The sequence below is a fragment of the Mustela nigripes genome, chromosome 12, assembly GCF_022355385.1.
Source record: "Mustela nigripes isolate SB6536 chromosome 12, MUSNIG.SB6536, whole genome shotgun sequence".
NCBI classification, from domain to species: Eukaryota; Metazoa; Chordata; class Mammalia; order Carnivora; family Mustelidae; genus Mustela; species Mustela nigripes.
Window position 1 is genome coordinate 76,805,264 of NC_081568.1, and position 22,979 is coordinate 76,828,242.

Consider the following 22,979-nt stretch of genomic DNA (forward strand, 5'->3'; position numbering starts at 1 on the left):
GGCACCACAATATAGGTTTCTATTAAAGAGTCAAAAAATTGGCCCATCTCTCTTTTTTTTTGTTGTTTCTTTTTTTTTTTCCGAAGCTGTAAATCAGGATGTTACATATAAATAGTTTCCCTATAAAAACGTCTTTGCCGTTAGCTAGTATTATAAGAGAATTTTTGCTAAAATGAAAATAAAACATTTTGTTATACCTTTTTCCTTTTATAGAAAATAAAAATATTTTTATTTCTTTTTTTCCTCCTTTTTCTCTCCAGGCGGTGGTCTCTGTCCTCCTTAAAGACAGTGGGGCAGGCGAGGCGGAGGGGGCGGCGGGCGGCGGGGGCCCCTAGAGGGGCGCCGAGTCCTGCTTGCCCCGCGGGGGCGGCCCGCGGCTGTGTCTGCTGCTGGCCCGCGTGCTGTGGCTGTCCAGGGAGTAGTAAGTCCTGCTGTCGGCCGCCGGGCACAGCGGCGGCGAGTCCGAGCGCAGCGCGTCGTGAGCGCCGCGCAGGCCGAGAAAAGGCGTGCTCTCGGCCGCCAGCGCCCCGTCCGCGTCGTCGTCCGAGGCAGAAGCCGAGCCGCCACCAGAGCCGCTGCTCAGCGATAGCGAGTCCCGCGCTGCGCGTGCGCGCTGCGCCGCCAGCCCGTTGAGGCGCGAGCGGCGCCAGCGCCGGGGCCCCGCCGACGTCCTGCGGGACGCGCCGCGAGCGCGCGGCCGCGGCGGTGGCGGGGGCGCGCACTCCTGCGTGGTCTCGTACTCGTCGTCCTCCGGGATGCGGAAGGGGCTGGCGGGCAGGCTGCCCAGGCTGCCGCCCAGCGCGCAGGCCCCGCGCCTTGGCCCCGGCCCCGCCGCGGGGTAGTAGTAGCTGTCGTAGCTGCGCTGCATGTCCGCGCCCGGCCCGGGCCCCGGGCCGGGGGGCGCCGGCTGCCGCAGTAGCGGCTGCTGCTCCGCCAGGCGGTAGCTGATGGGCGCGGCCGGCGGCAGCGACACTGCGTGCGCCGAGTTGGGGGACGTGATCTCAAAAGTCGGCACCTGCGTGGCCAGCGAGTAGTGGAAGTCCACGGGAGACAGGCGCGCGGGCGTGGTCAGTGCCGACACGTACCTGCGGGGAAAGGCAGAGGCATGGGCAGGGGGCTACGGGGTAGGGTTGAAGGGGTGGATCCCGACGGAAAGAAGCGGTCTTGCCTGGGACTCAGCGGCTAGGAATCATGGTGGCCCTCCTTACTGTCCTTAAGCAATTTCCTTAACCTCTACCAGGCTCAGTTGCCTTATCTGTTAAGTGGGGATAACCACAATGCTCATTCCATGGCGTCGCTGGGATGATTCCATAAATGTATCAAATGGAATGCCAGTTCCTGCTTGGTGATCCTCCCCAATGATCCTTCCGTGTGGGGGATGCGCATAGTCACCAGGATTTCTGGATGGTTACTTTGGGTCAGGCTCAGATTGGAGCATTTTACAATGTATTATCTCATCTAACACAGCAATACTCTAAGACCCTCAGTTTAGTTCCATGCTGCACATGAAGAAAACTAAGACTCAAAACATTTAAGTGACCTGCTCAGGATTCACGAAATCAGGAAGTGGTAGAGCTGGGATTTGAACCGACGCCAGGCAGGAACCAGGACTTACACTTCAGTGCTCTCAGAGTCCCCATTACTCTTTTTTTGAATTGCCTCACTTACCTCTCCACCCTCCCTCACAGGTACATCAAATTAGCTACCATTCCCCAACTCCTGGAACACACCCTGTGCCCTGCTCTACCCCATTCTGGGCCTGGTTGTTCTCTCTGGTCATTACCGGACTCCAGGGCCCCTCCTTCACGGTATGCAGTTTTCCAGAGCAATCTTTTACTGTCACCGTTTTGCTTAAGGAGGCCGTTCCTGCTTACCCATTCAAGGCCCCCATTATAAGCAGAGCCCAGGGCCATGGCCATTTACCTGCCCAGCCTACCTGTTCAGAGCCAGCTCCACTCTCCCTACAGCTCACCCTGGCTCCGGGCACCTCACTCACTAGCCATGTCCTGAAACTGGATGTTGGAAAAGCTCAGAGTGCTTCCCTTGCCTGAAGTGCTCTTCTTGTCTCTACGTCCCAACCATTTCATAAGTCCTACTTCGACTGAAAACAACAGCTGCACCTAGTGTAGCTGGGTAGGAGGCAGAGGGCTTCGTGAATATGATCTCTGATGGCCTTCTCAGGAACCATGCATGGTAGGTACTGTTTTTCATGACTTACAGCTGAGGAAACAAGGTACAGGGGTGACCAACCTCTCCAAATCACACAGGTGGTGGAGTTAGGCTTTGAAGGGTTGGTCTGAGAAACCTGGCTGCTTCCTAGAGCCTGGAGTCAGACTGGGTCTCTGCCCTGGTAGGATGGCCTGTGCTAAGCATGTTCCTTAGGTGGTTGTGAGCTTCAGTAGTTTGTGTCTGTGGCTCGGAGTTCCTCTGGTGCAAGAACCAGGTGGGCCATCTGTGGGTCCCCAGGCAGGTCTGCTCAGCGAGGACTGGCACAGAGCAGGCTAAGTTAGAGCAAGAGAACACTTCCTCTCCCTCTACTCCAGCTCTGAGTTCCAGAGTTCCCCCTTGCTAAGGGCCACTGGAGGGCAGAACAAGGTGGAGGGCTGGCCTCCTGTGACTCCTGGCATGGAGTCAGGGAAGAAGGGGAGTTTCCTGGTTCACACTCTATCCAATGCTTGGAAACTCAATGGTGTCTTGATCCCTCGGCCTTGTTGCTGATATTGCCAGGGCCTGTAGTCTTTAGTGGCTTGTGCCCAGCCTGCACTGCTCAGTCTCCTTGCAGACAGCCTCCCCTCCCACCCTCCAATCTGCTCCATTTTGGTGTCTTTCTGTTCCCACTGGGCCATGGAGCCTCTGGGTGACACCAGGGTAGGGTCACCATATGTTCTGGTTTGTCTGGAACAGCCTCTGTTCCTGATTTTCTAGTGCAATTAATTATTAACATCCCCTTCTACTTTGAAAAGTGTCCTAGTAGGACAATTAAACTAGACAGTCACTCCACACCAGGGTCCATTGGCTCAGCTGTAGTCCCAGTCTGTCATGAACATGTTGACAACCCTGAGCAGATCACTGAACCTCTCAGGGACCTTGCTGGCCAAGCTGAAATATGGACCTGAGAATCTCTGGAGTGTGTCTGAGTTGCTGTAAGGGTCAGCCCTGGGCCAGTGGTGCCAGTTCTCTGGCCAGGGTGGGGCAGAGGCATGAGGCAGGAACTGACCTCTCGCTGTGTGGGGAGTCACGCAGGGAGTCTACGGAGTCATGGTAAGGTGGCACGGCTGCCCCGCGCCGCTCTTCCAGGCTGTAGGCTGCTGCCCGCCGTGCCCGGGCCTCCACACATGCCGGGCTGTTGCACTTGCTGGTGCCCACCGAAGACAGCATGATGCCTGATTGTGAGTCGGAGGTCAGGCTTTCAGAACGTTCCAGGCTCCACGTGTGGCTCTCATGCCTGAAGAAGGCGGGTGGAGGAGAGGTGAGGGATCAGGAAGGGGCCCGACGGCCCAGCAGGTGTGGTCCAAGGGCCCGCCCCCTCCCTGGTTCTTATTGCATTTCAGGCACCCTCAGCTCACCGCCCTTCTCCACTCTGAGCTGTAGTGTCACACCATGATCTAGGGGGGAGGGAGGGCCAAGTGACCTGTGGATGGGTGGGCTGCCATGTGCACGAGCCTCTTCTTTTCCTCTGTGCCACCATCCTCCCCCTAGCCTCGGCCCGGGGCTCCCTGTGTGGGATGCTTCCACTCCCATGGTCCTTGGCCACCTATGTCAGGAGCGCAGACCTCGTGGCCAATACCTGGGGGCCCTGCCTAGTCCATGCTACTCCCCAGGAAAGAAGGCCAGCTATGGTATTTCTTGAGCTCCATGGACCTTTGTGCTTGGAAGGGCAGACCTCCCCACTCTAAAGGAAAGGAAGCTACGGGGAACTAGGTTCATATGAGCAAACCCAAGAGAGGGAATCAAATAGGTGTGGGTGTTTGAATGAGGAGGCACTTAACGCCGGATAACGTGATGCCAACACTCAGTGTCAGGTGGGAGCCCAGGGATGCTGTTGTTCCTCTGGGGTCAGTTTAGACTGGAAAAGGGAAGCTGGGCCACGGAGGATCTGGATGAATGTTTGCTGGTGGGTTCTGGTCTGAGGTGCTCCACCTCCTGCCTCTGACTCTGAGGGACCCTCAACATAGAGCTGAGCCTGGCTGGGGGGTTTCTCTGTGTGTCCCCAGGCAGATGTGCACCTGGCCAGTGCCCACCTGTGGCTGGAGGTGGGGGTGGCTGTGGAACAGTGGTGAGAAGGAGAACAGGAGTGGCTCCCAGAAAAGGTGGTCTCGGTTTCCCTCCGGATGACGTGGTCCGTGGCTGGCACATTCTTGGAGATGTACTGCAATAGACACAGTTGGGTGGGAGTTAGTGATGGGTCACTGGGTTGGCCCTCCTTCCTGGTGGGGATGGGGAAGTGACACACTCAGTTTCAGGCTGGGGAATGGTCCGCTGGGTGAGGGACTTGGTGTTAGGGCAGCGAAGGCCCCAGCAAATCAATGCCTTGAGGAAGTGGGCAAAGCAAGGCCAGTCGTCCTGGTGAGGCTAGGTAAGCAGGCAAGGCTGAGCGTGGTGGGGGCCTGCTGCTGCCCTGCCCTGGCCTGGCAGGGCACAGGACAAGGCTGGCTCTCCAGTGAGGGCTCCAAGGGGGTTCTGGGAACACCACTCACATCTGCCATCTGGATCTCCTCGGGGTCCAGCCGGGGGTGGCTGGGCCCATTGGCTAAGCTCCGGTTCTGGTGGGCAGGGCACATGTTCTGCCGGAGGTGATTGTGCATCTGCTTTCGCTGTTTTCTGCATAGAAGAAGGGGGTGTTAGCCTGGTGTGCCCCCCACAGTGAGGATGACATTCCCGAGCTGGCCCTCCAGGGGAACTCTTCTAGCCGTTGGCCCCATGATGCCGGGGCAGTCCTGCTACTGCTTTCAGCCCGGACACCACGCCCCTGCCGCCTCCACTGTCATCACCAGCCTCAATTCGGCAACACTTGAGCCCAGCGGTTCTGAGCTTTGGCTCTGCTGAGAGACTAGAACCCCACCACTTCCCAGCTGTGTAATCCTGGGCCAGTTACTTACTCTCGCCACTTTGCACTTTCCTCATCGTAAACTGGGTGACCCCTAACCCAGTGCAAAGTCCACTGAGAATTAAGAGCTGATAAAATACTCAAGCACTGGTCTATTCATTCATTCACTCGCTCTCTCTTGGGTTTTTACTATGTGCGAGATGCTGTTTTGCAACAGAGAAGGCCACGGACACAATCCCTCCCTACCCTTATGGAGGGCCAGTAGGGGAGGCAGATAATAGACACATAAACAAATTAATGAGCAAGGTACTTTCAGTCAAGTGCACTGAGGACAGAAGACAATCGGAGCTGTGGTCAGAGGCTCGTGGAACTACTTTACTGTGGCCATATTAAGTGCCCAGTACCTCTGTTCTGTAAAGATCAAGCCCAGTCAAGTCATTCCCCCACTGAACACCCTCCACGGGCCCTTGCTCACGACCCTCCCTCTGCACCCCAGTGTACTGTGTCCTTGGAGGGCTTGCTCCTGCCCCTCCCCAGTGCCGGCCTCCTCTGGCCTCTGTGGCCCTGCACGTGTACTCCGACTCCCCACTGGAACGCACTCAGCCTCCTCACCTGCTAGCTCCTGCTCTTCTCCCCGGCTCAGCCTAAAAGCTCCTTCCTCAGGGAAACCCTTCTTGGGCTCCAGCTGAGGTTAGGCACCCCTGAAATGTATCCTGTTACACTGGACACCTTGCTTAGAGCACTGGCCATGCGCCTGTGGAGGGCCTGGTAGCCAGCAGGCATCGAATGAAAGTTTGTCCAAGAAATGCATAAATGCACTGCTGGTTAGAATAGGGGTTTGCCCCCTCACCCCAGTTCTTGATCTCAGTTTTCCTTTCTGGGCCCAGTCTCCTCTGGGCACTTTGACCCTTAACTCCCAAGGCTGGCAGGGCCTTAGATCCCACAGATAGGCACAGCAGGAATCAAGATGGAGGGACTCAGTACCCTAAATAGTGGTTATGCCCAGACCCTTGCTTTCCAGATAAGAATGGACAGGACACACCTACCATTTTTTCTGTACTGCATCACTCTACAGATGTCATGAGCTCCATTATCATTCACAGGATAAACCCAGGACCCTTAGCTTGGGGTTCAGTGCCCTATGGTACCATCTGATTTCCAGTCATCTCCTTAGACTCATGCCTCTCTTTTTGCTGACCCCAGTCCTTGGCTCCAACTAATCTGGGCTGTTCATGCTCTAGGAAGCAGATCCTTTCCAGCATTTGTCTGTCAGCTCCCGCTATTCTCTGGGAACTGCCCTAGTCCCCTTCTTGCACCCTCTTCCCTTTCCCTGAGGTTCTGCCCTCATGTTTCCTCTGCCCAGAGGTGACCTGGTCCCATCTTCTCTGTGTTCTAGCCTAGACCTCTCCCAGTGGGACTAGACAGTGCCTCCTGAGGCCTCTTTGGCCCCTGGGAATATAGCCTTCCTTTCTGTGCTTGCCTACCCCCAATTCTGCCCCTGTGGTGCCTTCTTGACAGGCCAGATTCTCCTTCACATCTGTCCTCCACATGTGTCCTCCATGGTACTACTAGGATTGTTCCTACTTTATCGATGAGGACTAAGAGAGGTCCATCAGTTTGCTCAGGGTCATGGGACATGGGAGAGCTGAATTCGAACCCGGATCTGTGCTTTTGATGAGTCTATGCACTCCCTTGGGGCCAGTCTCTTCCACCCTCTCTGCTCCTGCTTCTTGGCCTAGCCCTTTGGCCCTGCATCAGCTACAGAGGCCCCTGAAGAGGCTGTTGGGGCACAGGAGGGTTAGGGGGAGGAAGAGAGACTGTCCTCACAAAGGCCATCCTGGAGGCACTGGCCTGAGTGTCTGACACTCACTTGGTCTTGCAGTAGGCGACAACGCAGACAATGCCCACCACCAGCAGAGCCACGCAGATGCCGGTGATAGTCAGGACCCTCTTCTGGTACAGCTCCTCGGCTTCTGCAGAGGCAGAGAAAGAGGAGGTGAGGGGGAAGGGCAGGAGGCAGATCTGTGGGGACAGTGATGCAGAGATACCCCCCCTCCCTACCGCCAAAGCTTCAGGCTCCCTCTAGTTCAGGGCCTCCCAGCTCCTTTGCATCTCCTCCTTTCCCAGCTAGCCCCTCCCTCCTGAGTTGCCTTCTGTTGTCCCGAAGTCTACCCATCCATGGATCTGGTCCCAAGGGACTACCCCTGAATTCACCTTCCCAAACCATACACCCTGCCCAGAGCGCATGAATGACAAATGCAGGCAGATGGGGGTGGATGGGATGCAGGTGAAATTCCAAATGCCACAGGGGAGGGCAACCCAGCTTGACCAGCAACCTTGCCCTCCTCCACAATGGCCTGGTGGCTTCAAAGAGCCTGGATGGGTGGGGGAGAGCTGTTCTTCACAGCAGCATACGTGGACCCCGGGCAAAGGCCTGGCTTGCCATTTCAGCTTTGCCAAGAAGCTGGAGAGGACTTATCCTGGGCTGGTGACAGGACATCCGACCCAGAGGGTGGACCCAGACGGATGCCAGGAGCAGGGACAGAGCAGACCAGACCCAGGGAATGGGGCATGGAGAGAAAGGCCTTGGTTTGTCCCTGGGCCTGGATAGCACATGGCCGTGGCCCACTCGAGCCTTTCCCTTTGCTTTCCAGAAGCCCATGAAGGCAGCAGAACCCCTGGTGCCCTGTTTTCGGGGTGAAGCCCCCTCCCTCTCTGAGGATCTGAGCTAGGCTGGGCTTCAGAACCCTCCAAAAAGAACCAACTCTCTCCTCCACCTCCCACTTCTTGGTAGGGCAACCCCTGCCCTTCTAGAGCAGAGAAGACCAGGAGGAAGAAAAGGAAAAAGGTGACAGCAGCAGCCTAGACACACCCTGCCCCTCCCCACACCTGCCAGCTGGCCCCTCTGTGTGGCTCCCTCTCCCCAGCATAGGGACACGTGAAGGCTAGACCCCAAGACCTAGGTAGAGCCCTGGGAAATGTTCCTAAGTCCCTGGGCTTGCAGCACCCCTTGCGTACATTCACTAGCAAACACTGGGAGTATAAACCCTCCAGACACACACCTTTCTTGGACTCTGCCTCTCTGTATGCAGACAGACGCCTTCACAAAGTTACACTTGCATGTGTCCGGAGAAACACACACATACACACACATGATCATGCAGTCTTCAACAGCCCTCCACCCTGGACCCCATCTCAGGGCTCTGTGGTCCATGTCCTGCCTCTAGTTCTCTCCCCTTCTCACCCCCCAGTCCTTTCCAATGGGGCATCTGTCTCCATCACTGCCCCGAGACCACTCTGGTCCTGGTCACCGACAGCCTCCTACTGCCAGGTCCTCTGGTCATTTGCTTCCCTCCAGGTGACTCGCCCTGTTGGGTCCACTCCCCCTGGGTGTCCTTCTCCCTCACTGGCTGACATGTTAAGTTGCTGTTGCCTATATTTTCTGTGGACCACAAGGTAGAAGGGGTTCTTAGGCTTCTTTCTTTCCTCTGCCTGCCCTCTCTCCTCTCATGATCGTACACAGCTCAGACTTTAATTGCCATCTGTATGCAGGTGACTCTCAACTTTGTATCTCCTGACCGGACTTCTCCCTGAGCTCCAGACTCCTCTGCCCAAGGGCCACAGCCAAGCAGAAGTGCTGATTCCCCAGCCTCTTTCCAAATCTGCTCCCTGCCCTTCCCATTTCATCAGTGGCAGCATCCCCTCTCCTGTTGCTCAGGCCCCAGACCTTGGAGTCACTGCCGATGGCTTTCTTCTCCGCACTGGCTCTGACACCTGCTGCTTCAGCTCGTCTTCTCAGTTCTGCCTCCCCAGTAGATTCTGGGTTTGACCACTTCCACCACTTCTAGCTCAGTCCAGAGTGATGTCACCTCTCACCTGGACAGCTGGGCAACTTCTGGCTGGCTTCTCTGCTTCTACTCCTTCCCAGCCTGTCTCACAACCCAGGCTCTTCTCCGCCCCAAAGTCAGCAGATCATCAACTCCTCTGCTGAAAACCCTCAACAGCCTCTCCCTGCAATTCGAGTCCAGCCCACACATGCACCATAACCTTGCAGGCCTGCCTTATGGTCCCAGCCTGACCTTTATATCTCATCATTGGTCTGGTCCCTATGTTTGCTGTGCCCAGAGGTGCTGCCATTCCTTCCATGCACTGCACCAGGTGAGCCCACTCCACCCACTGTCACTAACTTGCCATGTTCCCTCTTCAAACACTCTCCTCCAGTTTTTGGCAGGGCTGCCTACTTTCCATCAGGTTTTAACCCAGATGATAGCCTGTCACATGAGCCTTTCCTGGCCACTCAGCTAAGGTGACTGCTTACCCAGTGAGGTACCCTCCCATTACCTTCTTTTATTTTTGGTATGGCACTTACCACCACCTGTTATCTATCCTGTCTGTTGTCTGTCTCATCCTGTGTGAGCGCCAGGAGGGCAGGGGCGCTCAGATCACCAGAGTCTGGCAATTCTGGGGTTCAGTAGATGTTGGTTGAGCTGGCGCATGAAAAGACATCCTGGCTGCCATTACAGATGCAGACACATGCCTGGGCACCCTGCTGCTCACCTCCAAACCCTCGCAGTTCCACCTGCATGACGCTCACCCTTGAAGATGTCCCGCTGCACTCCTTCATGCACCGCGGGCCCTAACGAGAGGTGTGACATCCACCACCACTGTGCACCCCCCGCAGGTTCACCTCACGCACCCTGCCATGACCACACACGCCATGCAGACTCAGCCCCCGTCTGACAGCCTCCCAGCCTGTCACCATCCGCAGGCAGATGCACTCTTCACAGACTTTAGCTCCATCTCCTGAGAAGAGCGGACAGGGGCAAGGCCGTGAGGGAGCCGGGGCCTCTCCAGTCCTGCCTTGGGAGCGGCCTTCTCATACTGCAGGCGTATATAGCACTGCGTCTGGGGTCTGACCCCTCCGAGCCCTGCCTCTCTCCGGCAGTAACCTGTCTGGACCCTGAGGCCAGGCGGAGCCTCCCAGCACAGAGAGAGGACAGACCGATCCCTCCCAGTCCCTTCCCACTCAAGGGGTCTCCCAGGGGCCAGGGTGGGGGGCCGGTAGCCGGAGGGAGGTAAGGTTCTGAATTGGGCAGCAGGAGGGCAAGCACCAGAGGCCAGCCCACCCTAGACCCTTGCTTGTCTTGCCCACAGGCGAAGAATATGTGTGCCATTGTGGAGACTGATCATGGAGGGAGTGACAGCCTCAAGCAGATGGCAAAGCCTGGCAGACATACACAGGGCACGGGGCAGAGACAAATGGGTGCAATCAGCTGCCAGGGCAGTGCGGAATGAAAAGCAATGGAAATGGAAGTGGGAACAGGAGGGAGGATTAGAGTGGAACTGAAGAGGAGGCCTCTCTGTGCAACTCTCCAAGCTGGGATGCTGTGGCTTCCCAACACCCACTCTCTGGGAGGCCTGGCTCTTGTCTAGCCAACCCAGCGGGCAGCACAGCCCAAGAGGCTGCTCCCCTGGGAGGCCCCCTGGGAATGGGCCTTGAGCCAGGGGACACTGCTGAACCTTGGGGTGTTCTGCTATTCTGAGCTTCTTGTCTCCCCCAAATCCATGTCGTTTAGGATCGGACGTCTTGGTGGGGCCAGGGGAGATTTTTGGACTCATCCCTTTTCCGTGTTTTGGAAAGGAGACTCAACGGACAGCCCACGTGGTGGCAGAGGCTGTGGAGAGGGGCAGTGTGGATGGCACTGACGGATACATAGAGCTCCGTACCCTTTAGTTCAAATCCAAGGTGTTCTGGCAGTGCGGAAGAGAGGAGGGTCAGAGAAGGGAAGGGACAGAGGGACGGATACAGAAAGAGATGGGAGAGCGGGGAGGGTGGGGGAGGGCGGGAGAGAGAGAGAGAAAAAGAGAGAGAGAGAGAAACGTTGGTCAGGACTCTTCAGACACCAGCAGCCAGCCTGTGAGGTGAAAGCAGGTTAGTGGCGTCCCCTCCCGGCCTCCTGAGCCCCTGCCCTGGCACCCAGTCCCCAGGAGCCCCGAGGGAGGTGGAGAGAGGAAATGTTAGGGTCGGCAGGCAGGGTAGGTTCTTTAGAGATGAGTTGTGGGGTTAGTACCTGGTGGAGAGGCAGAGGCGCAAGAGTCAGTTGGCAGATGTCCCCAGGGAGGAAAGGTGAGTGGGGGTGGTGGTCTGAGGAGTCCCCGTCTTCCCCCGTCTCCGTAGCTCCAGCACCAGACCTTCCACTCTCACACCCCTGGAGACCACCTGCTCAGCCCCAAGCTCATTCACGGGGCCCTTTTCTCTGTTCAGAACAAGGGCGTGGGGGGCCCAGACTGGCCCTTGTCTTGTCCTGCCCCCAAAGGTGTGGTTGGCCTACCCAACTACTGGGAGACTCCCAAGTTTATGGGGAGAGGAGGCTCTGGGCAGCAGGTCACTTCTCCACAGGACACCTCCAACACCCTAGAAGCCTCCAGGGCCTAGGCCTTGGGCTTTGAGCTTGATTTCACTACTTAGGAAAGCCAAATGCAACTTGTAGGAAGAGCCAGGTAGGTTCTGCTGCGGAACATGTGTGTGGGATGGTGGGCAGTTGCACTTTCGGAAGTGGGATCCTATTGTTCATGTGGACTTTCAGAGCTCCGTGAGGTGGGCACCCACACCGTGGAGGGGTTAGATCAAAAGGCCCTGCCCAAGGGTCAGCCCTGCACCAGATCCACTGCATCTTCAAGGACACCTGGCCTATCCACCTCTCAGTCTCTGTTACATTGGATCTCTGGGAACTCTGCCACTGGCTGTGCATCCCAGTCATCCCAGACAATGGGATCAGGGGCTCGGCTGGGAGCCCAGGAATCTCAACAGTGTTTCTGGAAAGCTCACCTACCATTCTCACGTGGCCCGCACCACTGTGCAGGCTCCAAGACTCAGTTTTGTCCCTCATGCGCTGTGTGCATGTGGGCGAGTCCAGCCTCAGTTTCCTCATCTGTCAAAAGTGGCTGTCCACCGTGAGAGGAAGACGTGAGCGGCCTGGACAGCAGGAGGCTCAGTGCGTGTACGGGAGCCCGGCCTACGGCCTCCCCGCGTGCAGTCAGCTCTCAAGATCCAGGGAGGCGATTGTGTTCTGATATTTCCCTCTCTAGAGGAAGGAGGACATGGGGGCTGTGAGCAGGAAGTCCTGTGCCATTCCTAAGGAGTCTCTGGGCCCAACTGACTAGCTGTGAGGAAAATGACCACCTGGAGAAGCAAGTGGGGTCCCAAAGCCATTTAAGAGTTTTCTTCGGCTTCCCTGCTCTGGGAACCAATGAGCAGCAGCAGGGGCAGCGTCTGGGCCTCCTAAGAGGCCTCCCCTGTCAGTCAAAGCCAGTCCCGTGTAGGGTGGACCAGTGGTGGCTGGCAGGACTGGTGAGGTCCCTGAGAACTTGCCATCTCCAGGAAGGCAGCCCTGCTTCCCTCTCACCAGGGATGGAGTCTGAGGGCCTGTGGCTGAGTCTGCTCCCACCAAAGGTGTCTCTCCCTCATCATGTTCACAGGCTGCCCCTCAGCCAGGATGGGCTGGCGCCACCGAATCACAGACAGGTCCCACTGAGCGGAAGTGTGCATGCTGACCTGTAACCATGGCAACCTGCTGCCGGATCTCCATGAGGGCCAGGTTTACCAGACAACGTACAGTCTTCATCCTGGCCGTGTCCAATGACACACAGTTCCAGGGACCTGGCCGAGGCAGCCATGATGTAGACCCCTGAGGAGAACACGTGCTCGTGCGTTTGCACAGGTGTGTGCAGGGGGGGTGGGGTGGGGGCGGTGAGCAGATGTGCACATTTTCCATGAGTCCAGGCATGTGCTTGCGTGTTTGAATATGTGTGAGCACATGTGTGTGTGAACATGTGTGAATATATGCTTACATGTGTGTATGCCCGTAGGTGAGTGAGTTCTTTCACTTGGGGTGGGTACATGGATGCACAAGGTGTGACTCTTGGGAAATGGAGGGGCTGTCAGGGGAAGAAGGAGAAGCTTCAAAGTGCTACTGTGGCTGTAGGCTCCCTTTCCGTGGCCACTGCAAAAGGTCATCTCATCTAGAGGCTGTCTGGGCGGAAGGGGAGGGTCAGACCCTTTGCTCAGGACTTGCTGGGAGTAGGGCTGCAGGGTGCTGGTGCTGGCCCTCCTGCCCCCGCCACCCAGCCGCTGTTGCCGGGAGCAGTGCTAAGCTGCCCTCCCACCACGCAGGGCAGAAGACTCTCTGCTAAGCCCTCCCTACCCATCACTGCACTCCATCCTCATGGCAATCCTCGAGGCATAAATGCTACCATTCCCATTTTGCAGATGAGAAAACAGAGAGGTTAAATGAAGCCCCAGAACTGGTAAGCTCTGCAGCCGGCATCGTCATTCGGATCTGTCTGAATCCAAAGCCTGACACTTAAACTACTGCCTTTTCTACTGCCTTTTCAGTAAGTATCTGCTAGAACAATGCTCGAAGTGCTCTAGGCCAACAGCGTGAAGAATATCAATCCTCCACAGGAAGGTAACAGCAACAATCCTGGTAACACTAGGCAGAAACACCTGTGGCAGCATTTCTAGCCTTTTTCTGGGCTCCCGGGGCCCTGCTGACCCTCTGAGCTGCTCTGAATTGAAAGTTGAAGCAGCCCAGCTGGCAGAGAGGCTTGGCCAGTGACCAAGTTCTGGAGGCTCTTGTCTTCTGATTCACAATGGGCTGGGACTCCCTGTCCGGAACAGTCCTGCAAGCCAGGGAGGCTCTGGGACTGAGGGTGCAAAGGAATAGGCCCTCCACTGCCTCTTTCCCCTGGTCCTTAGCCTCAGCCTTGCTGCTCTGTTCCCTCCCAAGGCCCCTCCTGACCTCTGGTCCTCCAGTGGGGCTGGCTTGGACTCTGTGATTCTTTCGGGAGCCTGGACTCCGAAGCATTCTGTTAGCCCCGAAGCATCCTTAGCCCCACAGCCTTCCTCCCTGGCCTCCAGCTAGAGGGCCCTGGGGACAGAGCTGCCTCATCAGGACAGCTTACCATCTGGGCAGCCCAGCCCCCCTCCCTGGGGCCTCTACTTTCCTCTTCGAGTCTTGGCTTCCAGGCTCTAGCAGGGAGAGGGAGGAGATGATTTCTAGGCTTTTGTGCTGTGGCCTAAGGAAGACTGGGAAGACTCATTCACTCCAGCCTGAGACCCAAGCCAGCACACCCCTTTTCTCAAGGGCCACCTAAATGCTCCTCTGCCCCTCCCCCCATCCTGCACTCAGCCTCTTCGGAGCTCCACCTCTCCGTGCCCAGGCATTCTTCATGGGACCCAGCTGTCCTCCTTGAAGCAGAGGAGGTGGGAGTGGGCTGAGCAGGGGCCTGGAGTGTTCTGGAGGACCAGTGGGCCCCACACGGAGTCCAGGAGTCCACGGGCCCGGCCGGGGCTTTCTGCTCTGCTCCACCTCCACCTGGTGGCACTTCAAGAAATTGCTCCCAGCCTCAAAACACCCACCAATTGTGGTCTCCTCTTTCTGCTGCTCATATTTTTTTCAGTTAACCATCAAACTGAAAGCATCAATCTCACAAGCAGAAGAAAGGAAGGGAATGGAGTTCTGGATGGGGACTGAGACCAGAGAGGGCCTGGAGAGAATCACCCATGATCCCTTGAATCTTCCTCCTCTCTGTCTTGCAGCAGGCAGCAAACCCCTATCCCACCCTATCCCTGGAGCCTCAGAAATGCCTCTGGTCTCTGGCCTCCATGGAAGCCACTGCCCTGGGGCTTGTTCTCCCTCCATCCCCCCTCCCCACTGTCTCCCATCACCCCCAAATCAAAGCCAGATAAACTCTGGCCAGACCCAGAGACAGGCTCTCTGAGAACTCGTTTCTCTCTAATGCACCGGCCCACACGTGCACACACTTGTGGCCTGGCCCTGCAGCACGTGACCTCCTCAAACAGGCCTTAAAAGGCAGGTGAGGGCTCCGTTCAGGCTTCTCCCTTACTGCTGCCCAGACTTGAGTGCGGTTGCTGCTGCCTGGGTCAGAAGGTTGGGGTTATTGTGCCCAGTGCCCCCAAAAGAGGGAGATGCGGGTGGGGTGGGGAAGCATATTTGTCTCCAAGAAGGCAGTGTTACTGTGCCCAGTGCCTCAAAAAGAGGGAGAAGGCAGGTGGGAGTGGGGCAGGAAGCTCATCTGTCTCTGAGAAAGCATTATTGCGCCCTGAAAAGAGGAAGAAGCGGGTGGGGTTTGGGTGGGTGGGTGGGGAAGCATGTTTTTCATCACCGAGAAGGTAGTTATGGTGCCCAGTGCCCCCAAAAGAGGAAGAGGTGGGTGGGCTGGGGTTGGGGCAGGGAAGCCTATCCCTCTCCTCCAGGCAGGCTCCAGGTGAATGAGCACTGAGGGCCAAAAGGAGCTCAGGACAACCACCACTCTCCCCAACCCCCATCCCTCGGTCCCCTGCTAAGTCTTACTAAGCAAAGCCCCAGCCCACCCGCTCCAGAGGTGGGGGGAGATTGTCAGTCACCAGGATAGGAAAGAAATAGAAAAAAGAGACATACTGGAGAAGTTGACCATTGCGAACTGCTGACACCTGTCCCCGGTGTATCCCACAGGACACCTACCAAAAGAAAGAAAACCAGAAAGAGAGAGCCAGGATAGCGAGCCACAGACACGGCAACACCCCGGCACGGGCTCCTGCCGGTGCCAGCTGGGTTCCTTGCCACCGTTAGCGCTTGCACTGGCCTCGCCACTCTGCCCCTTACCTGCAGCCCTGAACTTGCAACCCAAGGATTAGGCCAAAAATGAAAAACAAAGCAAAACAAAACAAAACAAAAGAACTAACGAACCAAAATACAAAAAAGAAAAAAAAAAAAGAAAACAAAACAGCCAAAGATCAAAACAACCAACACCCCTGGCCCTATGCCCTACATTGGGGGGACTGCACCCGGAAGCTTTCTAAGGAGCAGGGACTTGTGTTTGTATCTTCAAACATACTTTGCTTAGGATCTGGCATGTACAATCGCAAAGGCAGTTTCTCCAAACATCTCTGTCCGAAGAATCCGTTTGGACATCTGGAGAAGGAAAAGGGGAAAAATCACAGAACAAACTGGCATCATCCGCGAGGCTCAGGTTAGAAATCAAAGTGCACAGTGATGAATGAGAAAACCAAGTCGGGCGCTGGGGCACACTCGTCGCTGCAGGGGCTGGAGTCAGGGCTGGGGGAAGGGCTCAGAAATCTTCCATATCTCTCTAATAGATGTGGCTCCGTGGGTGGGTGGTGGGGGCAGGGGTGGGGCGGAGAGGAGGATGATTTAGGGGGAAGTGGGTGGGAAGATTGGGAACCTCATGCCTAATTGTCCTGTGGTTGGTGACACTTCCCTTCTGACCTGCCTGGGACCCCGTGAAGCCAGAACGGTAGCCCCTCAGTGCCAGGCAGGCAGGCAGAGTGCTGGGAAACTTCCAGAACACCAAATTCTGGGAAACCACTCCTTCCAAGCCCTACCAACGGCTTCTCTCCAGGGCCCTGGGCAGGTTTTCTCATCCATGAAACAGCTCCCAGAAAGCTCAAAGGAGAACTCTGGAATGCTGTTTCTAGACTGTGTGCCTGTGACAAAAGTGACCTTGGAGAGGTTTCATCTGTTCTCTCAAAGAGGGTTCTGTGGCCAAATAAATTTAGGAAATCCATCCCCAGGTTTCCTTGTAGAGTTGCAGTGCGCGCTGGCATCTTAAAGGCTAGGAAGAGTCTCGTAGGAGGAAAAGAGCTGAATATTCCAGTAGGTCCCAAGTTTATTTGACCATGGAAGATGTTTTTTTGAGGAACACTTGTGAACATGGTTTGGGGAAGGCTGTCCTGGAGCAATACACAGGGGCGGGGAGGGCGGGGAACAGGTGAGGCTGGAGAGGAGCTGGGATTACCAGCATCTCACAGCTGGCCTCAGTGGCAAGAACCAGCATCTCACATCAGCCCTCAATGGCAAGAACCACAGCGGTGGGGGAGGGCCGAAGCAGGCTCCCGGAGGACCCTGAAACCTCTTCCAGCTGGGGCTCTCCTGGCTGCCTGGGCTGCCTGTCCTTTCCCCATGCCCTTCTCCTTCATCACTGCCTGGCTCAGGTGGGAGCGTGTTCTCCCGAGTTGGGTCCTCTGTAGCCGCAAGGCAGCACCCACGCTCCCTGACCTTGTCTTTACCCCCACGCCACACTGTCTTCTGCTCTCTGGCTGCCACTCTGCTCTCAAGTGAGTCCCTGTCCTGCAGATTTCTGGGAGACCTGCCTAGCCCTGTACTCTCCTCTGAACCCTGGCAAGGCCAGATACCTGAGGGAAGCTTTAGAGACCGGGCCAGACTGACCACACCACGCCCATCCCCCTACTCAAAGATGGGTTTGGGCTGCCTCTGCCTCATTTTTCTTGTTGGGGAATTGGGTAACTCCATTGCCACGGTAATAGGTCACTGTTTCACATGAATCAGTAAACTTTCTCAAGAGGTTGAGTGTACTCTACCTCTTAGCATTCTGGTGTGTCTCAACCATCAGCAACCCCTTGAGCTAACAGGTTGGCTGCCATTGGCTGTGATGGACACTCACAGAGCCCCTGTTGCCCCAGTCTAGCCTGGGGGACTGGGAGTGGTTGGTGGACAGGCAGCTGGAGTTTCTCTGGGCCTTGAGGGAGTCTCCCGCAGGGGAGGCAGGAGGCTGGTCCCTGCGGTGGTGGGAGTGTGTGCAGGCATGCCTGGCCAGGGGTGGTGTGGGGCTAGGAAGTGTGTCTGGAGAAGATGGTGGGGGTTGCAGTGGGACCTGAGGGACACTCATCCTGTTGAACAGGGTGGCTTGGAGGAGGAGGCAGCGGCGGCTCGCACCTTGTCAGTACACCCTACTGTGGTCTAAGCTTCCCATCCCAGGAAAATGGAGGTAGTTACTAAGGCTTCCCAACCAGCTCCAGTCAGGCTCAGCTCTCCTTCCTCAGCTCTCAGACTGCTGTCCACTTGGGATGAGGGCTGGAGGGGAGAAGTGACTATCAAAGCAGCAGCACCTTTGAGGATGGAGGATAAAGACCCAGGAAGTTGCCAAAATGAGTCTCGGAATCCACAGAGGAATGGGAAAGAGATAGGTTTGACTGTGTCCAGTGTATGAGATTAGCCCGGCTCGAGTGTGTGTGTGTTTAAGAGCGAGAGGGGGTAATGCAGGGGCAGGAGGGGGCCAAGGGGAAATCTATTCCCACTGCTGACCATCAGGGATGCTGTCCCATGGCTCTTGGAGACCATTCCTGCATCCCTGATCCCACACCCAGCCTGGACTAATCCAACTATCATCTCCTATCCTTCATGGCCACTGAGTTGTACAGAACTCCAGTTGGCACCATGAGCACAGTGTCTAACACAAATGCACCTCCTGGGCTTATGTAATATGGTCCTAATCTTGTGTCCTGGGAAAGCATCTTCCCCACTGGCTGAACAAAAGAAAAAGCAGTGGGGGGTGGGCATAGTGCAGGGGTTGGGGGACTGACACCCATAGTGTTGTTTGGGTACTAGATCTTTCCACCGGGCTCCTGGACTCTCCGCACTCCTGCCTGCTGAGAATGAGCCACGTTCAGGAGCCTGGGGCCTCCCTGGGGAAGGTTCTGGGGGTGAGCCTCTAGCTTGCCGCCCTGTGCTCAGGACCAGGTAATGGGGTGGGGGCTACAGAAACCTATCAACCACGAGGCGGCGGTGGAGGGGGTGTCTGACACCACGTGAGGAGCTGGCTGGTAGTGGGTAGTTTCCTATGGACACAGGGATGGGCCCTCTGAGTTTCAGGGGCCCAGGGGATGGATAAGAAGGAGTGGCAGGTCATTTTTCTCAGCCCTCCCCCGAGTCATCTGTGACTATGGGAAGGTCTGTGCCCAGGGCTGGAGAAGAGCAGAGGTGAGACAGGGGCAGAGAGGAGAGCCCATGGGCTGTCTCTGGGGTGACAGAGAGGTTGGGACTCTGCCTCCCCGTTTTCCACCCACCTCCCGGGCCTCAGAATCTCCTTTTGGTAGCCTGGGGATAATGCCATGTGTGCTGCCCTCACCCAGGGCAAGGGGAGGATGAAGGATGAGGGTGTGCCCCGGGCACTGAAGGGGGTGAAGGGTCTCTGGCCTCATGAGGGGGTGAGGTGGAGATGCGGAGAGGAGAGCAGGCAGATGGGTATGGCATGGGAGAACCACCTGAACATGGGGTGGGGCGGGTGGGGGGGATGAGCCGGATGGGAGAGGGAGGCATGCCGCTGGTATGTGCACAGGGCTGGAAAGAGTCTTGTTCTGTCATCATCCCCTGAACCAGTCCCCAAGAGTCACGCACCAACCGTGCTCCACAAAAACACGGAGAGAAGAGGAGAAAGCAGCGAGAAAGAAGTACAGAGGCCCCTGTCTCGCCCAGACAGGGGACAGTCGCCTGGATTTGGACCCCCATTTTCCAATCCCCCTAAGTTTTTTTTTTTTTTTTTTTTTTTTAAACAATTCAGTATCCATGACACTGTTTAGTTTGGCTCTGAATTCCAGAAAAACAGGAGGGACGGAGTGTGCCTGCTTTCCAACACTCCCTGCAGGGCTCTGAACCAATACATAACAACAAGTGTCCGAAAACCGGGAAGGAAAACTGAGTTTTATAGAAACTGGAATGAAACTGACCAGTCTAGTTTCATTATCCAAGCTAAGCGGAAATGCAAAAAAATCAAAATAAAAAGTAAACAAACAGCACAAATGGTAAGACGTGAGTTTCAGTTCCTAGATTCTTTTCTTTTTTATTCCGTTCAGGTGTCATCAGGAATCCCAAGAGGCCTGCCCCCCTTTCCCTCCCAGCTCGCCCGCCCCCAGAATGGCCTCTGGGTTCTGCCCTGCCCCCCCTCCCCCCTGTCCTTCTCCAGCACAGCTCTGAGGACCTGCCCTCCTGGGAGTGATCCTCACAGGGGATGCCCCTCTCCCCTGAGGGCTCAGAGAGTCAGGGAAGTCGGGTTCCAGGAGCCCTGGCTGGGGCTGACCTAGGGCAGGTTGAAATGGGGAGGCAGTGGATTGGGGTACCAAGTTCAAGTGCTAAGCGATGAACCCCAGTTGCCCACGGGACACCATCTTCGCAATGATTGAGGCTCCTGCCCTCTGCTTCTCTAATTTAGCTGGGTGTGACTCCAAGGTTCCTAGGGGTACAGCCTTGCTGGCAGGACCCTGTGGAAACCCATATAGCTCATCTCCTACCCCTTTCCACACTCAACACTAGCACTCGAGCCCTGGGGCCCCCATGGCCTTCCTTGGCCCCGGCACCCATTATGGGTGGCTGAAATCTTCCCTGCCTGGAGCCAGGGCTGATCTCAGTGATGCTGCTGGATTCTTTCAAGGTTCCAGGGTCCGAGGGGCTAGGGATTGAGGAAAGGCCTTGTGTGTGCCCACGTGTGTGTATGTGTGTGCGTGTGCGCCAGGGGGTAAAAGCCAGAGGGGAGGGGCGTACAGGGCTGGGGGATGTCTGTGAGGTATACCAGAACCCTTATGAGTTTCTATAGATCTACTACAGAGAGCTCAGAGCATTTTCATGGCTAGAATATATATTCCCCAGGGTTGGTTTCGTGAATGTGGCAGCCTCCTAGAGGCAGAAGAAGGGAGAGGAGGGGCTGAGTCCAGGCTGAGAACTTCCCTGGGGGACCTTCTTTTGCTTCTGGGACAGTCCCCGGAAATTCAGCACAGGGGAGGCCAGTAAGGGGAAGGCAGCTGGTGGAGGTTGTGGCTGGGGGGAAGCCAGCAAAGGAAGCTGGCTGGGGCAAGAGGCAGAGTCTGGCAGTCCAGGCTCACCCAGCTTGGCACTGAGGGGAAAGTGTCTAGGAGGTCTGGCCCCTCATTATCACCTTGGGGTGGGGGGTGGAGGGGTCTCCGGCTAAGGCTGTAGTCAGTGTGTGTGTGTGTGTGGGGGGGTGCAGCTCTGGAGCTGGAGCCCAGAGGCAGGAGAGCTGAGAAGTGCTGAATCTGACTTTGTCCGTGGGGAGGGCAAACGCCTCTCTCTGAATTTCCCCCAGTACTCTGGTGGCCTCTGCCCAGATGCCATGGGAATGGGGCAACTGTGGCACCTTGCCGGGGTCTGAAAACCCAAAGTTTGTAACTAGTTTTTAACTAGTTTTTAACCCCCTAACCCCTCCTCGATCTGACTGGAACCTGTGCTACTCTCACCAAGCTCACCCTGCGGCTCCTCATTCACCCGGGAGAGAGTGTGTTGGGGGGCCCTGTGGACCCAACTGTGGAGTAGGACCCAGCTGGACCTGAATAAGCCCTCAAGGATTGCTGGGCTCTCAGCTGCCTTGTTTGCCGAGGGGATAGGGATGGAGATCCTGTTGGGGGAGCCCTGCCTTGCTGGAGGTAGAGAAGCCCCAACCTGAGCTTCTCAACCCTGCTCCCCCACTGGGCCACACCCAGAGTGGTATCCTCACCAGGGCCCTTTCCCCCCACAGAGAGGGGCCAGGGTTGGAAATGGAACAAGAAGCACCCAGGGCATATCTGGGCACCAGGCAGGGAGAGCAGCCAGGTTTTGGGGTGAGCATTGGATGCAGAGTCCTCGTCTCCCCTCAAGGCAAGGAGAGCAGACCCTCCACTACCCAGGGCTCTGGGAAATGTGCTTGACCCTGCCAAGCTCTTCACTGCTGGGGAAGACACCCCCTGGGAAATGTTCATCAACACAGTTTGGAGCGTTGCTGAGAGATGGCGGTGGGGAGAAAGTGAGAGACGAGGGGAGACAGAGCGGGAGGGCGGGGAGAGAGCGAGAACCCAGTGCCTAGGGCACAGACTGGTATCTCCATCTCCCTAGAAGGTGCTGGTGAAAGGGCGGCCACTGGGAGATGGGGTGGGGTGGGCTGGGTCAGGGCCTGCGAAACTGGCACTGCAGAAACCCTGAGCTCTTCAGGGTTGATATCTCCTGCGACTCCCGGAAAGGGCTAGGGCGAGGGGCACACCTCCCTGTCTACACCCCTTGGGGACCTCCTTTCAGTGACTCGAAGCCCACTTTTCCTAGAGCCCTCCGCTTCTGGCCCAGCCTCTCTTGCCCTACTCTCAGCCCCCTGCCCGCCCCCGCTGGTCACTTACTTGCAGGAGAGCTGGTTGATGCCCTCGATGTAGTAGCAGACCCCTCCATTGACGCAGTAGGACTTGGCTGTCTCGTTGCACTTCCGGGCGTGCCCCGACCAGGATGACAGAGTGGTACTCACTGGAGGTACGAGAGACACGTGCCAGTGACCCACTGAGACTGCCTCTGGGCCCCAAGAACCACCTCTCTGCTGTCCCTTCCTGGCCCATCTCATAGCTGGAAGGTCAGGAACTACAGCAACAGCTGGAGAGGGAAGGTCTGGTGGCTCCTCCCCATCACCTGCAAGGCCAGGGGTAGGCCCCCAGGAGCTCTGACCCTTTGCCCAGCACCACCCTGCCCCCTGCACTCCGGACCAAAGTACCCAAACCCCCAAAGGTCAGGACGATTTTCCATATTTGGGAGGAGTTAAGAAGCTAGTGGCAAGTGCTCATTCTACTGGAATTAAGAGCCCAGTTCTTGCCTGCCTTTCTGGGGGCCCTCTCCGCCATAGGTGGATGAGACATCATGTCTTTTGTGGGGAACACAGTCACAGGGGTGCAGGGAGGAGACCCCTACACTGATTGGAATCTTGAGGTGGCCAGGAGGTGGCTGGAAGGGAGCTGGGCTTGGAGGGGAATGGTCCCCTCTGGACACTTGTTCTTTAAGATCTCGTGAGGCATGAGGAGAATCCTAGCTTTCACATGTTCCTCCTTTGTCTCAGAGGGCACAAGCCTCTCAGGACTGCTGCAAAGGCCACTATGCCTCTCTCCCTAAGCACCCAGGGTTTTCTTTGCCGCTGCCCTCATTGGGCAGCCCCATCCTCCCCGACCCAGTCAGCTGTTGAAGGGAGCCCCTAGGCTTCGACAGCCCAGGCTCTAAATCCTGGAGGTCAGGTTTCTTGACAGGAGGTGGGCAGGGAAGAGAGGCCTGTGGGGCAGCTGGGATGTGGACACTGGGTGAGTGGGGCGGGGGGGGGG

At 56.6% G+C, this 22,979-nt stretch overlaps 1 protein-coding gene across 3 annotated transcripts in view; it reads right to left on the reverse strand.

The window, feature by feature from the left end:
- Positions 1 to 247: 247 nt before the first annotated feature.
- The window catches only part of NRG2 (neuregulin 2), a 173,629-nt gene continuing 150,897 nt past the window's right edge, over positions 248 to 22,979 (reverse strand). Inside the window, exons 4-11 of one of the 3 annotated variants that reach the window (XM_059417717.1) lie at positions 22,023 to 22,143; positions 15,511 to 15,569; positions 10,775 to 10,798; positions 6,918 to 7,020; positions 4,698 to 4,821; positions 4,242 to 4,369; positions 3,218 to 3,445; positions 248 to 1,085 (exon numbers count right to left, since the gene is read on the reverse strand). In XM_059417717.1, the coding sequence (XP_059273700.1) occupies positions 332 to 1,085; positions 3,218 to 3,445; positions 4,242 to 4,369; positions 4,698 to 4,821; positions 6,918 to 7,020; positions 10,775 to 10,798; positions 15,511 to 15,569; positions 22,023 to 22,143 (1,541 nt within the window). In that variant the 3' untranslated portion in view covers positions 248 to 331. Of the gene's footprint in view, positions 1,086 to 3,217; positions 3,446 to 4,241; positions 4,370 to 4,697; positions 4,822 to 6,917; positions 7,021 to 10,774; positions 10,799 to 15,510; positions 15,570 to 15,946; positions 16,024 to 22,022; positions 22,144 to 22,979 lie in introns of all 3 variants that reach the window. The other 2 variants (XM_059417719.1, XM_059417718.1) reach the window with 2 other exon arrangements.